At 43.9% G+C, this 15,515-nt stretch overlaps 1 protein-coding gene across 15 annotated transcripts in view; it reads right to left on the bottom strand.

Annotated features, from left to right (window-relative positions):
• Nucleotides 1–15,515, bottom strand: part of CAMK2D (calcium/calmodulin dependent protein kinase II delta) — a 330,923-nt gene that overhangs the window by 113,111 nt on the left and 202,297 nt on the right. For all 15 annotated transcript variants that reach the window (XM_068280781.1, XM_068280836.1, XM_068280817.1 and 12 more), the window contains exon 5: nt 217–282. In XM_068280781.1, the coding sequence (XP_068136882.1) occupies nt 217–282 (66 nt within the window). The remainder of the gene's footprint in view (nt 1–216; nt 283–15,515) is intronic.

Genomic DNA, 15,515 nt, shown 5'->3' with positions numbered 1-15,515 from the left:
TTGTTACCTGATCACCGATGGATTGGATGTGTGTACCTAGCTTTAGAACACATCTGCATGTAAAAGGAGGCAATGTATGAATGTAGAGCTATGCATTGTGAATAAAATACAGTGCATATTTTGTTTATGCTTCTGCAGCAGTTCTGGCCATTTCTTTTACAGTCTTGAGTCGAATATACTTTAATGGCTGAGGAGATAAAATGCCCTTTATCTTACCTGGCATCTGCTTCACTATAGTATTCTCTTGCCACTATATCTTCAAATAATTCTCCCCCAGTAACTCTGCAAAGACAAAAAACAGAGGCTGGTAAATAAGTGTACTTTTCCCATGCAAGTAATACAGTAAAGCAGAATATAAAGAAGAAAGGAGTAATGCTATTATAAGGAACCATCTACTTATCTGCAACATTCCCAGAAATTCTTGAAAATTAATTACATTTACAGCAGCAGCAATTTAAGTTACTCAATACTGTAAATCTATTATGTTTAAACTAGCCAGGATGACATCACAGCTTGTAATCCCCTCTCCCCCTCCCCCCATACTGTAGGAAAACTCACAGTGAGGCTCTAGCTGAGTTGCTACTCTCCCCTTAAAGGTGAGAGCACAAGATAAATGTTCTGTGTCTTGTCTAAAATAAATCCAATATTACCTACAGTGCAATAGTTAGACAACCTGTAGTAGCAGGAGAAGTGGGACATTTGTGGGCTGCCACACTGGACTATATAGTCATCGAATGACCCAATCCAGCCTGGCGGAGCACGGACCCAAACTAGCTTTCAATTATGCACAAACTAGCATTCCTATAGGGTCAAGCTAAACAATCATAACCACTATTATAGGAGATATATTTAAGGCCTAATTATGTTAGAAAGCATATAGTAGCATGAGAAATGGGACATTTGTGGGCTGCCTCCCCATAACCCTGCCCAGCCTGGAGGATCACGGACCCAGGAAAGTAGATCATAGAATATAAACTAGTTGGTAAAATATCAAGGCAGCACAGTTTGATAATACTTTCTGTGTTTAATACATATAGAGGTCCATAATGTAATCATCAGCTATAGCAGGCAGACAGGGACCTAGTGGGCCATCACTCTGAAGTGCGCATCTATCAAATAGCTGACCACAGTGTGATGGAGCACATACCCATAAACTTGCTATATTCAAAGGTTATGCCAGTGATCTGACCTCGAAGAGGAGCACATTGTATTATGAACCCAGTGGTAGAATGTATGAATCAGAGTGATGGGGAAGCACAGACCCAACCATATCATTATAGAGCATGTTATTCTGTAGCCATGTAATTTACATGTAATATAGAAAACAGGAACACAACTTGGGCTGAAAAAATCAGCATACTTTTTGCAGCGGTTGATTGAGCAGGACATTATGGCCGCCACACTGGATTGCACAGCATTTCTCGACTTGCTGAGCATCTCCCACAGATGTCCCTGGTAGGTAATCTGTGAAGGCAGCCCTAATTATAGCTGGTAATCGCCCGAATGTACTGCACGGGAGCAGAGCTCACGGGAGAGACATTCTTTCTCTAGCATGCTGCACATGCTCCCCTACAGTAAAATAGTTCATCAAAACAATTTCTAGTTTCTAAGCTATAGCCAGGAGGATAACATTTGAATACTGCTATCCTACACCCCTTAGAAGGAGCAGTAAACAAACTTAAAGAGGAACTCCAGCGTAAATAATGTAATAAAAAAAAGTGCTTCATTTTTACAATAATTATGTATAAAGGATTTAGTCAGTGTTTGCCCAATGTAAAATATTTACTCTCCCCGATTTACATTCTGACATTTATCACATAGTGACATTTTTACTGCTGGCAGGTGTAAACAGCTATTTCCCACAGCGCAACAAGGTTCACAGACAGCAAACTGCCAGGACCATGGTCCTCACAGTTTCCTGTGGGAGGGGCTTCACCACAATATCAGCCATACAGAGCCCCCTGATGATCGGTTTGTGAAAAGGAATAGATTTCCCATGGGAAAGGGGGTATCAGCTACTGATTGGGATGAAGTTCAATTTTTGGTGATGGTTTCTCTTTAAGGAATGGATCATGTCACTTTTAAACATACAGTACATACATTAATCACCAGGGCACATTCTCACATTGCTCTGCAAGACAGGTGTAAAAGTGTTTTACACAAACACAGAACACCTGCATTGCACTACGTTGCAGAGCTGACCCTATTTAACTATCTCAAAACAAACAGCATTTAAGTTGCGAGGCTCGTTAAACCATATGCAAGCAATTGATCAAATTGTTGATGATTTACCAATTAAATGTTAGGCCTTGCTATAAGGTCTGTACACTGCCAATTTCAAGGATCAATGAACTAAATAAATGCTGGTATAAAGTGTATCAAATACACTGGACCTTATTCGATTCCCTTTTTCTCCTGTTTTCTCCTAGGTGATGTTTTCACAACTGATCAATAAAATGCCTTTTAAATCACCAGCAAGCAAGAAAATACTCAGAATAAATTTGGCAAAACTTTTTCCCCTACTTTTTGGAGGAAGATGAAAAATTATCTCCTTGGAGAAAACTTAGGAGAAAAAGTGAATTGAATAAGGGCCTACATTTTTATTAAGAGGTAATTTAAAGTGAACTTAAACTGATAACAAACATCAGACTAATTTATTTGGGGCTTCTATCGGCCGCCTCCCTCCAGCTGCCTGTGTCCGACTCACTCTGCGCAGTAACAAATCTGGTCCCCCGCAGCGCCCCACTTTCGGTTCCAACTAGTCAATAGCCACTGTGCTTGTCCAGCCAGGCAGGGCATACAGAGCTGGATCATCCACAAGGCAAACCTAGGGCCTGGAGAGAGTCTAGAGGCATGGTGGATGGCTGGATGCAAGCCCCCACTAGATTTAACTCAGTAAGCCAGGTGACCATCAGTGAAGGGCAAAAAGTGTTATCTTGCCTAGGGCCCAATTTCATAGTAATCCTTTTCTGATGGCTTATGGTAGCACTGACATCTTCGGCAGCACTTTACAGAGTACATAGTCATGTCATTGACTGTTCTCAGAGGAGCTTACAATCTAATCCTACCATAGTTATAGAATTTTGAAAGGAGAGAAACATAATAATATGGTAAGACAATACTCTTACCATATTATTGTTTCTCTCCTCCCAAAATTCACAAGTTCCCTAAAAAAACCTGCTACTGATTCCACCCCTGTGGTCTGCCCAAAACTTGAGGTGTCCAGATTTTTTGACCATTTTATACAGTAAAAATAAGAAATTGGGTTGGCAACCCTGCCTCTGACCACGGAACAACCTGGAGACCTGGGGTGCAGCTAAGGTTTTTGTGGCCCCCTATGGCATATTATTGTGGCAGTCAGAGGCCCCTTCTCCTGTAATAATAGATATCCAATTTACCTCCTAAAATAGGTAGCCTTCCAGTATAGGTAGATAGCCAAAGATGCACTGCCCAGTGGCGTCCCTACCATTGGGTGCAGGGGGGCGTGGCGCCCCGGGTGACTGACACTCAAGGGGGTGTCGCCATGACCCCCAATGGTAGGGGAAGAGCAGCGCTAGAAGGAGGGGTAGGAGACAGCGGCGGGGAGGGGGGACAGATCCCCCTCCCTCACCTGGGTCCCCTCCTTCTGCCTCTCTTCCCCGCTGCCCGCCCCGGGACCCCCCAGCTGTTGAACTCCCCGCAGCCCACTGCGGGGACTGCCTCCCGTAGGCAGAGCAGGGCTACAGGAAGATGGCTGCCGAAGCCCTGCACTGGAGACTATTTGTGTCTCCAGTACAGGGCTTTGGGCGCCATCTTCCCGTAGCCCTGCTCTTTGCCTGTCAGCGTGGGAGATTTACACTGGCTGCAGGAGGATCGTCGCTGGAGGATCGTCGGGGAGCTGCGCGTCAGAGGCTGGCCAGGTGAGTGAATTTTTTTTTACAGGTTTATTTTCTGGTGAATGCTGCCCACACAACAATTATTTTCTGGTGAATGCTGCCCACATTGCGATTATTTTCTGGTGAATGCTCCCCACATTGCGAATATTTTCTGGTGACTGTTGCCCACATTGCGATTATTTTCTGGTGACTGCTCCCCACATTGCGATTATTTTCTTGTGAATGCTCCCCACATTGCGATTATTTTCTGGTGAATGCTCCCCACATAAGGATTATTTTCTGGTGAATGCGCCCCACATTGTGATAATTTTCTGGTGAATGCTGCCCACATAGCGATTTTTTTCTGGTGAATGCTCCCCACATAACGATTATTTTCTGGTAAATGCTCCCCACATAGCGATTATTTTCTGGTGAATGCTGCCCACATAACGATTATTTTCTGGTGAATGCTGCCTGCATAACGATTATTTTCTGGTCAATGCTGCCCGCATAACGATTATTTTCTGATGAATGCTCCCCACATAACGATTATTTTCTGGTGAATGCTCCCCACATAACGATTATTTTCTGGTGAATGCTGCCCACATAACGATTATTTTCTGGTGAATGCTCCCCACATTGCGATTATTTTCTGGTGACTGTTGCCCACATTGCGATTATTTTCTGGTGAATGCTCCCCACATTGTGATTATTTTCTGGTGAATGCTCCCCACATTGCGATTATTTTCTGGTGAATGCTCCCCACATAAGGATTATTTTCTGGTGAATGCTCCCCACATAAGGATTATTTTCTGGTGAATGCTCCCCACATAACGATTATTTTCTGGTGAATGCTCCCCACGTAGCGATTATTTTCTGATGAATGCTGCCCACATAACGATTATTTTCTGGTGAATGCCCCCCACATAGCGATTATTTTTTGGTGAATGCTGCCCACATAACGATTATTTTCTGGTGAATGCTGCCCGCATAACGATTATTTTCTGGTGAATGCTCCCCACATAACGATTATTTTCTGGTAAATGCTACCCACATAGCGATTATTTTCTGATGAATGCTGCCCACATAACGATTATTTTCTGATGACTGTTGCCCACATAATGATTATTTTTTGGTGAATGCTGCCCGCATAATGATTATTTTCTGGTGAATGCTGCCCACTTTACGATTTCTGGTGAAATGCTGTTCTCTTTATGATTTTTTTTCTGGTGAAATGCTGCTCTCTTTACGATTATTTTAGGGTGAAATGCTGCCCACTTTACGATTATTTTCTGGCGAAATGCTGCCCACATTAAGATTATTTTATGGTAAAATGCTGCCCACTTTACGATTATTTTCTGGTGAAATGCTGCCCACTTTACAATTTCTGGTGATATGCTGCTCTCTTTACGATTATTTTTTGGTGAAATGCTGCCCACTTTATGATTTCTGGTGAAATGCTGCTCTCTTTACGATTATTTTATGGTGAAATGCTGCTCTCTTAACGATTATTTTATGGTGAAATGCTGCCCACTTTATGATTTCTGGTGAAATGCTGCCCACTTTACTATACAGGGAGCACTTATACCTGGCATTACCCACCGTGGCGCTCTTATGCCACACTCGCTCCTTTTTTTGGGGGGGGAGGACGTTGGGAGCGGGGGTGGTGGTGGTGGGGAGTGTCTTATAATAACCAGCACCGGGTGTCAAATGCCCTAGGTACGCCACTTGCACTGCCCCTAGTATAGGTAGCCACCCTCAGCATAGGTAGCCAAGATGTCTCCCCAGTACAGGTAGCCACTCCCAGTATAGATAGTCAAAGGTGTCCTGTTCCATAGGGTAGTGATATCAGTTGGGGTATGTATCCTCCAGCTAATTTCCCGTCCCCAACACTCACAGACCTGCAGATCAGCTGCGACCTGAAGAAAGGAGAGCAGCACACAGTAACAGTGCGGCACACTTCACATGTAGGACATAAGCAATTACCTCACTTTGGGATCTGAAGTGTACTCCATGGTCACTCTACCACTCTCTTCTCTGTTCATGTTGCTGCTGATCTGCAGGTCTGTGATTATTGGGGATGGGGAGGCAGCAGGAAGCTACATACTCCCACCAATACCAATACTTTATGGGGAAGCAGTGGATGCCATACAAGTTACAGACAGGGTGACCCTGCCAGAATAGGATGCCTCTGCTGTGGGTTAGACCCCAAGTTTTGCACTGCTCATATGATGGTCTGTCTTGTACTGCTCTTGTGATAGTCTCGACTGCACTGCTCATGTATATGAACTCTACTGCACTGCTCAGGGAAATGGACTGTATTGCACTGCTCATGTGAATGAACTATCTCTGCACTGCTCATGTGATGGACTGGTCCACATCGCACTGTCACTGTTGCAAAGTCAGGTGATAGTTTGCTTCCTGTTCTGTTTTTCACGCTACCTGCAGCGACATCACAGCTCTATGCCCTCGGAGCCGGCGAGCCGGCACTTACATCCATGCCTCCAACACCACCCCTCGCAGACGGTGAGCCGGCACTTACATCCATGCCTCCAACACCACCCCTCCCGCACCTACTTCACCAGGTCGCAGATCCTCAAATGGGAACAAAGCGCAGACCTGCTCCCAGAGAGCAGGCTCCTATATGACTGTCTGGAGCCACGCCCAGGAAATCACTGTCCCCGCGCGGGAGCCCGGCAGAGGCCAGCGAAGAAGAGGATGTCAGGCTGGAGCCAGGATGAGGCTAAGGAGGAAAGGTCTGCGGTCAGCCATCCCCGCAGTCCTCCTAGCCAACGTCCGCTCCCTCCCCAACAAGATGGACGAACTACAGCTCCTAAGCAATAAGAGAGAACTTGGCAACAACACACCAGTCTTTTGCTTTACAGAAACATGGCTCCACGAGGACATTTCTGATAGCGCCCTGAATCTGCCAGGTTTTGGCCTCATCTGTCTGGAGCCACGCCCAGGAAATCACTGCCCCCGCGCGGGAGCCCGGCAGAGGCCAGCGAAGAAGAGGATGTCAGGCTGGAGCCAGGATGAGGCTAAGGAGGAAAGGTCTGCGGTCAGCCATCCCCGCAGTCCTCCTAGCAAACGTCCGCTCCCTCCCCAACAAGATGGACGAACTACAGCTCCTAAGCAATAAGAGAGAACTTGGCAACAACACACCAGTCTTTTGCTTTACAGAAACATGGCTCCACGAGGACATTCCTGATAGCGCCCTGAATCTGCCAGGTTTTGGCCTCATCCGAGCAGACCGCGACAGCACCCTCTCTGGGAAAAGGAAAGGGGGCGGGATCTGTTTTTACATCAGCTCCAACTGGTGCTCAAATACCTCCATACTTGCCAAAATATGCTCCCTGGAGCTCGAGCTTCTTCTCGTAAACTGCAGGCCACAATACTCACCCAGGGAGTTCTGTTCATATGTTCTTGCTGGTGTGTATATTCCCCCAGATGCCGAGGTCAAAACTGCCCTGCGCGTTCTCAGCGACACGGTCTCGCAGTGGGAGACGTCCCTCCCAGACTCACTGTTCATTATAATGGGAGACTTCAACAGGGCCAACCTCCACCAAAAGCTACCACGCCTCCACCAGCATATAACCTGCCCCACTAGGAACTCCAACACCCTTGATCATTGCTACACGGTCCTGAAAGATGCATACAAGGCCGTTCCGTGGGCAGCACTAGGCTCATCTGATCACTGCCTCATCCACCTGATTCCGACCTACAAGAGGCGCCTGAAAACAGGCCAAGTGAGGCTAATGGTCAAGTGAGGCTAAGCTACAACTTCAAGCCTGCTTCAACTGTACAGACTGGGAGGCCCTGAAGGTACCAAACCTGGATGAGTGGGCAGACAACGTATCATCATACATTAGCTTCTGCAAGGACCAGTGTATACCAATGAAATCCCTTAAACTTTATCCAAACGACAAACCATGGTTCTCCCAAAAACTACGACACCTGCGGAGTCACAAAGAAGCTGCGCACAGGGCTGGGAACCAAGAGGACTATAGAAGGGCAAAAAACAACCTAAACAGGGAACTGAGAGCTGCCAAAAAGAACTACGCGGATAAGCTGGAACAGAACCTCTCCTCAAATGACTCACAAGCTGTCTGGAAAGGGCTTAAGGCCATCACCAAATATAAGCCCCCCCCCCTCAACATGCAACTCCTAGCACTGAGCTTGCCGAGAACCTCAGTGACTTCTACTGCAGATTTGAGAACCAAGCAGCACCTGCAGGTCTTCCGAAGCCACCTGCTCCATCCTCCACCATATCTGCTCCATGTCCAATCTCACCCTCTTTGGCTGTGAACAAGGATGATGTCCTGCGCCACCTATCAAGGCTAAATGCTAGGAAAGCCTCAGGCCCAGACGGAGTGTCACCAGCATGCCTAAAAACATGTGCTCAACAGCTAGCTCCTATTCTCTCCTCCAGCTTCACCAGATCCCTCCAGGAAGGTAAAGTCCCAGCATGCTTCAAGAGGTCGACCATCATCCCCGTCCCCAAAAAACAGGGTGTCACCGACCTCAACAACTACAGACCTGTGGCTCTCACATCCGTCATTATGAAAGCCTTTGAAAGCATGGTTATGCCTCTTCTAAAAGTCTCCACAGAGCCCCTGCTGGACCCACACCAGTTCGTGTACAGAGCAAACAGGTCCACTGATGACGCCATTAACATCTGCCTGGAGACAGTCAACGAGCACCTGGATAGACCAAACACATTTGCCAGGATCCTCCTCCTTGACTTTTGCTCAGCGTTTAACACTATCAGCCCTCAAATACTTCAGGAGAACCTTGCTGAGCTCAAAGTCCACCCCACCCTGCGCCTGTGGATAACTGACTTCCTCACAAACAGATCTCAGGTCGTCAAGCTGGGCACTACCCTCTCCCAAACAAGGACCACCAACACAGGGGCCCCACAAGGCTGCGTCCTGTCACCAGTCATGTTCTCCCTGTACACAAACAACTGCAGATCCACTGAAAACTCTGTCAAAGTTATCAAATTTGCAGATGATACCACCATTGTGGGCCTCATCACCAATAACGATGAGCAGGCATACCGTCAACAGGTTGAAAAAAATCTGCAACTGGTGCAAGGAGAACGGGCTGGTTCTCAACACCGCAAAAACCGTTGAGATGATCATCGACTTTAGGAAGCGTGCACCCACACCACCCCCAATCTACATCCACGGCACGGAAGTCACACAAGTCCCCTGCGCCCGTCTCCTAGGCACAACCATCTTCAACGATCTGAGGTGGAAGGCCAACACCACCTGCATCCAGAGGAAAGCCCAGCAGAGACTATTCTTCCTCCGCCAACTGAGGAAGTTCGGCATGGACCAGAAACTGCTGACGAGCTTCTACTCAGCCACCATCGAATCCATCATCTGTTCCTCTATCCTTGTCTGGTACGCTGGCTCCTCTGCCAGCGACAGACACAAGCTACAGAGAGTCATCAGATCAGCGGAAAAGATCATCGGAAAACCACTTCCCCCACTGGACCTACTCTTCTTCAACACCAGACTGCGCTCCAGAGCCTTGTGGATCACAAATGATCCTTCGCACCCAGGCTCCCGCTTTTTCTGTCGTCTCTGTTCAGGCCAGAGGTATCGGGCCATCTACACCAGGACCTCAGGGCACAGGAACAGCTTCTTCCCCTCAGCTGTCAAATCACTGAACTCTCGGGACTCACTCCCATCCCCCACCACCAAAAGAAGAGCAGCCCCTCCTTAGGCCGCTTGCTTCACTAGCTAGAATAGTCTTTTAGGCATGCCTGCACTGCAGAACTCTTTTTTGGAAATGGCTGTTATGTAATTACTGTACCGTACCGTATTGTATTTGATTTGTTTTGATGTATTGCTATCTCTGGTGTGTGTTTACTGTTTCTATGCCCTGCTCGTGCCAAGCCCAGTCGTACTTGGCGGAAAATAAAATTCTGATTCTGATTCTGAAGTGACTGATTGATTTGCCTTGGCCAAGCTGAACCCCTGCTGGAGGCCATATAAGCTCCTAGATCAATGATGTAACGGGGGCAGCAGATCAAAGTCCACTTAAGTAAGTAAGTAAGTAAGTAAGTAAGTAAAGCTAGCAGTATGGAAAGATATGCCAGATCCTTTTTGTATGCAAACATGCAAATCAAGCAGGAGGGAAGTTGCAATGCAAAGTCCATGTCCTCTGAAGCAAGTAAAGCTAGCACTATGGAAAGATATGCCTTATCTTTTTTGTATGCAATCATGCAAATGAAGCAGGAAAGGAGAATTGCATCAATGGAGTCCAAAGATCCTAATCAGCTATACTGAATGGGACACTTCAAAGTGTCAGTTTCATCATTGCCATATCCCACACTTCATGAAGATAAGTTTTACAAAATCATACCCCGCCTCCCCCCATTTAACTCTTGTCATATATTTATTATTTGACGCATTAAGACAGCATTACAAGATAAGTTCAAGTCTCTGAGCTTAGTTTATCACACTAGATGCTGAGCCGTTCATAATGGGACTGGAAAGAAATTGGTCAGAAAGATCTGAAGATGTCTTATCATGACTTTGTGGTGAAGCATATTCATTCTTATTTTATTGTATTATGCATGTTATACAATGTATATGGGTGTGTAAATATTGAAAAACTGTATTAAAAACAATGAAATGCAAATGTCTGTTAGCCATGTTAGAAAATCTTAATTATGCCTGCAACATGGATAAATTCCCCTTTCCTGATCTCCATTGTAATCTCTGTGTTCATCATATTTTTTTTTCTAAATACGTATCAAAATCTAAGGGCAATGAGATCTCAGAATTGCCTCAGCTATTTGGTACTGTTGGCTTACAGAAGGATTAGCAGAACTTTTAGGTATATGCCATTCCTGTTTACATGGCATATACAGTGACACATAGGGATTCTCATGGTGGCCTTCTCTGTTACCTATGGGCAATCTCAAAGGAATATTGTGAATGTGATGTGCTCATTGCTAGTATTGTTAGTATATGATTGTCACATTCACACTCTTACAGTGCAAAAGGTTACAGTAAAACTAGGAGCCAAAAAAGGCTGCACTGTAAGCAGCTGAAAAAAGTTCACACAGGTTTGTTTTGATGTGTGTGAAAGTACATATGCATGCATATAACACTGCCTAGACAGGAAATATAACTTATTTGCTGTCTGCAGAATTGTAAAAGCGCTCATGAAAATAGTGTTAAGGGTTGGTACTCCACAGAACTGCTGGTTACTGTACTTGGCTATGTGTTTGCTCCTGGGTACACTATGAAACTGTGTATTATCTGTATTAGCCTCGTCATTGTACCCATGCTATTGTCTTTACACTTTGTCTTTGCTACTGTAATTATAGTGAACCACTATGGAATAGGCTGGTCCTAAATGAATCTACAATGATAATATTTTTTACATTTAGGGCCATATGCAATTCACTTTTTCACCTGACTTTTCTCCCAGGAAATAATTTTTCATCTTCGATTAAAATAACTTTTCAGCATTTTTCAATTAAAAAAGTACCAAAAAGTAGGTGAAAAGGTACTATCAAAATTATTTTGAGTATTTTCTTGTTTTCTGGTGGCTTAAAAGGCATTTTATTAACAAGTTTAAAAATATCACCTAGGAGAAAACTCAGGTGAAAAAGTGACTTGCATATGGCCCTTAGTGCTTGTTTATCAGTCTTAAAGAGAATCTGTATTGTTAAAATCGCTCAAAAGTAAACATACCAGTGCGTTAGGGGACATCTCCTATTACCCTCTGTCACAATTTCGCCGCTCCTCGTCGCATTAAAAGTGGTTAAAAACAGTTTTAAAAAGTTTGTTTGTAAACAAACAAAATGGCCACCAAAACAGGAAGTAGGTTGATGTACAGCATGTCCACACATAGAAAATACATCCATACACAAGCAGGCTGTATACAGCATTCCTTTTGAATCTCAAGAGATCATTGTGTGTTTCTTTCCACCTGCATCTCTCATGCACTGAAGTTTCAGGCTGCTCTTTTCTTCCTGCAAACAGCTTTGGCCTTGTTTGTAATTCCTCAGTATGTGAAAGCCCAGCCAGCTCAGAGGACGATTTATCCAGCTTGTAAAAGATAAGATAGAAGAGAGAAGCTGCTCTAATCTAAATAATACACAGGCAGTGTGCAGAACGGGGCCTAGAAGGGGGAGTTCATAGCAGAACCACAACACTGAAGAACTTGGCAGCCTTCCAGATACAGGCCTGACAAGTCTGACAAGAGAGAGATACATTGATTTATTACAGAGACAGTGATAGTATAAAGTGCTGCAGTTAGCCAGAACACATTAGAATAGCTTTTGGAACTTGTAGGATGATAAAAAACAGGATGCAATTTTTGTTACGGAGTCTCTTTAAGGCTGATACACACAATGCTATTTCCCAACAGATCAACAGGTCAAATCAACCATTTCTTGCATGTCCGATCTGCTCCAGATCAAGCAGTGAATCAATTCTCAGATCACTACTGTACAAAATCAATCCCGCTCTCGGGAGCAGATTGGACATGCCGGAAATTATTGATTTGGCTCATTGATATGACTTAAATAGCATAGTGTAAAGTAGGCATTACAGAGGAGCCTCATCCGTTTCCAAACATATTTGTAAGCTATTTTGCCCCATCACTAGAGTAACACAAAGGCTCTAATTTCCACCACTAATAAGTTCTCATTAGGAAAGATTGGCCTCAAAGTTTCAATGTATCTCATTTTATCATCCCACAGTTCTCTTTTCAAGCATTACTTTGGTCAGTGTAAGATGTCTAGTTATCTGACAAGGGTGTCAGAGCAGCGAACAGCATACAAGCTATTAATGGACACTATAAAACGCTGATCTTCTTTTTACCTTTCAACACATGTAGCCACTATTTCAAAACACCAGTGTGCATGCGGCACAAAGATAGATAATGAGACAAAGTCGCTTCCTGAAACAAGACATGATGATGATAAAAGATATATCTTGCTTGACAAGGGAAGATGCAAAGCTTTAGATTTTCACAATGGAAAGGACAAAGCTGTAATATATGCAGCTCGGTGGAATTCAGTCAGATATTGGTGTGCACATGCAAAGCTTATGTTTTATAAGTCTTTGTAGTCAAGGCAAACTTGTCACCGGCCTAAGAAATAATAAAAAAGCTGGGTATGATGAAAAAAAGGCACAATGCAGTAAGCTAAACTGACACAGATGGGATTATCTCTTTTTTTTTTATTTTATGGTTTGCAAAGATCACAGAAAATTCTGGAGTGTAGAGGAAGCTATGACATTGATTTATGATAAGACGGAACATCAGATCTTATATTCTGTGCATGCAACTTCAAAGGCAGAAATTACATTTTAAGCAAATACAGGACAAGAGGAGAAATAACAAAATTTCTTCAGAACGGGAAAATTACCGTATATCAAAAGAACAATAATAATACCCAGAGCCACTGGTGAACGACCATTACATAACCAGTCAGAAGATCAGGTAGAAACACTGAATATCTCAGCATTTAACATTATAAACGCAGAGTATCCGAGTATGGAGGATCTGTCAAGATACCACCTATTCCATATTTTCTTAAAGCAATCCTGAATGTCAATTAATATTAAAGTTAGATATATCTTTAGTGGGAAGCCTCTGTGTAGACCAAAGCCTTACGGTATGCATTTCTAGCCCATTGATCCAGCCCTGAGTACCTCTTTATCTTCTGACGGAGAGTGAACAAGAGCAAGCAATTGACAGCACTCCTAGAAAATTAAATGAAACCAACAGAGGTGTGCAGATCCCCCCAGGGACTAAAATACTCATACTCTGAATACAAATCATATGCAAATTATGCACTAATGCCTAATCTAATTTGAATGCAAACTGAAGCACAAGGATGCAGCTAGCCATAAGTATACTTAAGTTTGCTTTTTACAGCAGGAGACATTGGCAGTGCTTCCAGAAGCTGCACCCGAATTAACTACCTACATAAATGTGCAGAGTTCGAAAAACGGGAAAATTGCATAACTTGAATTCAAAACAGGTACAGCAAAGGAAGGTGTTTGCTTCAGAAAAAATAATAAATAATATGTGCACAAATTATTCCCTTCTAGACCCTTCCACGGCGATGACGTACCCTAAGGCCTTGTTTCCATCTGTCCGCTTCTATCTGCTTTTTATCAGCACATCAATGTTACAGATTGATGCATGTTGCTGAAAAGCGGACAGAAGCGGACAGAAGCGCATAGATGGAAACGAGGCCTAAGGCGATGATGCATCCACACTCGGCAAGCACGAATACAGCACAGGTCTGGTAGAACGAAGCCGCTTGGAGGTATAGAGGTCCCTCGATGTTTTTGGACACCAGATTAGCAAAGGAACTGACCCAACTGCTATTGTTTCAGAATAGTAATAGTCATACACTTACCTTTTGCTTACCCATAGAACAAAGCCTGCTGCTTGGCCTGAAGCAGTGGCATAGCTAAGCCATGGGTGCCAATGTGAGCTTGTACAGTACAGTGAAGCCCCTCAACCACTCCATAAATAGAAGATGATATAGACACCAAAACCTGCCAAGCACAGCCACCATGTTTGGGAGGCTTCAGCAGGGGAGGGGAACAGTTTGTTAATGATAACCACTATTCAGCACATATAGAGGTGATCATTTATTTATTAATTGTGTCAAAAACCTGAGCGGTTCTTGCCTTTTTCATGATTGCTAACTCAGTAAAGGACCAGCCCTTAAAGCTTTGCTATCATATAAATCCGGCATAGCGGGGTCTGAACCCTCTATAACAGTAATTATAGATTGACGGTGTACCTTGAAATGAATCAGAGCACTCAGTATATGATTTTACAGTCTTTACACAGAAGCATCTTTCAAATGTCAAGGCCACAGACAAACGCACTAACATAAACTACTTTTTGTAACTAGAATAATCCAATTATGAGTTTCACTGCCTGGAATATGCTGAGATGTCACAGAGCAATATTTTAAAAAAGTACTTTAACTTTACAGTTTACAATGAAATTTTGCATAGAACATTAAAACTTAAAACATACACATATGACAGCTTTTCCTGCATAAATAAAACTGCTCGAACTTTGATAATTGCATTTAAAAAAAGGTCAACATTTTACCCCGCGCTGATTACTCATGTAACATCAATTAGGGGTTACACAGTGCTTGAAGTCCAGCTCATTTGGGCCAGGAGCCCCATTGCAGTCCCAGCCTCTACATCCCCTATTGCCATGCAATTGGCCAGAAGCACTAATGAGAGAAATGTGGAGGCTGCCACAGGTGACCTCCTTCTGTAACCAAAACTCACTAAATAGAATGCAGGTCCCCTAGCTATAACACTTGCAAAGCACATGAATTGGGAATTTCAGAAAAATATTTGGACTCCTGATCAGTATATTTTTTACGTTAAAGATTTAGAAAGTTTAGCCACGTGAAAATCAGCACTACAGCCAGGAAACCAGCCAAATCAGAAAACGGTAACCTCTGGTTGATTGTGCGAAATATGAAAGGAGTGCAGTGATTTCATTGTACACTGTATTCATCAGTAGGTATAAGCAGGAATAATTTTGTGAAAAACAAAATCATCTATAGTGTGGGGGGTTCAGGCTGTGTATGCAAGGGTTACCTCACCATGCCCGCCGCTTCCCTTCCAATGTGTTCAATAC

Source organism: Hyperolius riggenbachi, chromosome 1 (genome assembly GCF_040937935.1).
Source record: "Hyperolius riggenbachi isolate aHypRig1 chromosome 1, aHypRig1.pri, whole genome shotgun sequence".
NCBI classification, from domain to species: Eukaryota; Metazoa; Chordata; class Amphibia; order Anura; family Hyperoliidae; genus Hyperolius; species Hyperolius riggenbachi.
Note: the sequence above shows the minus strand (reverse complement) of the source record. Positions and strands in the feature narration are given on the sequence as shown.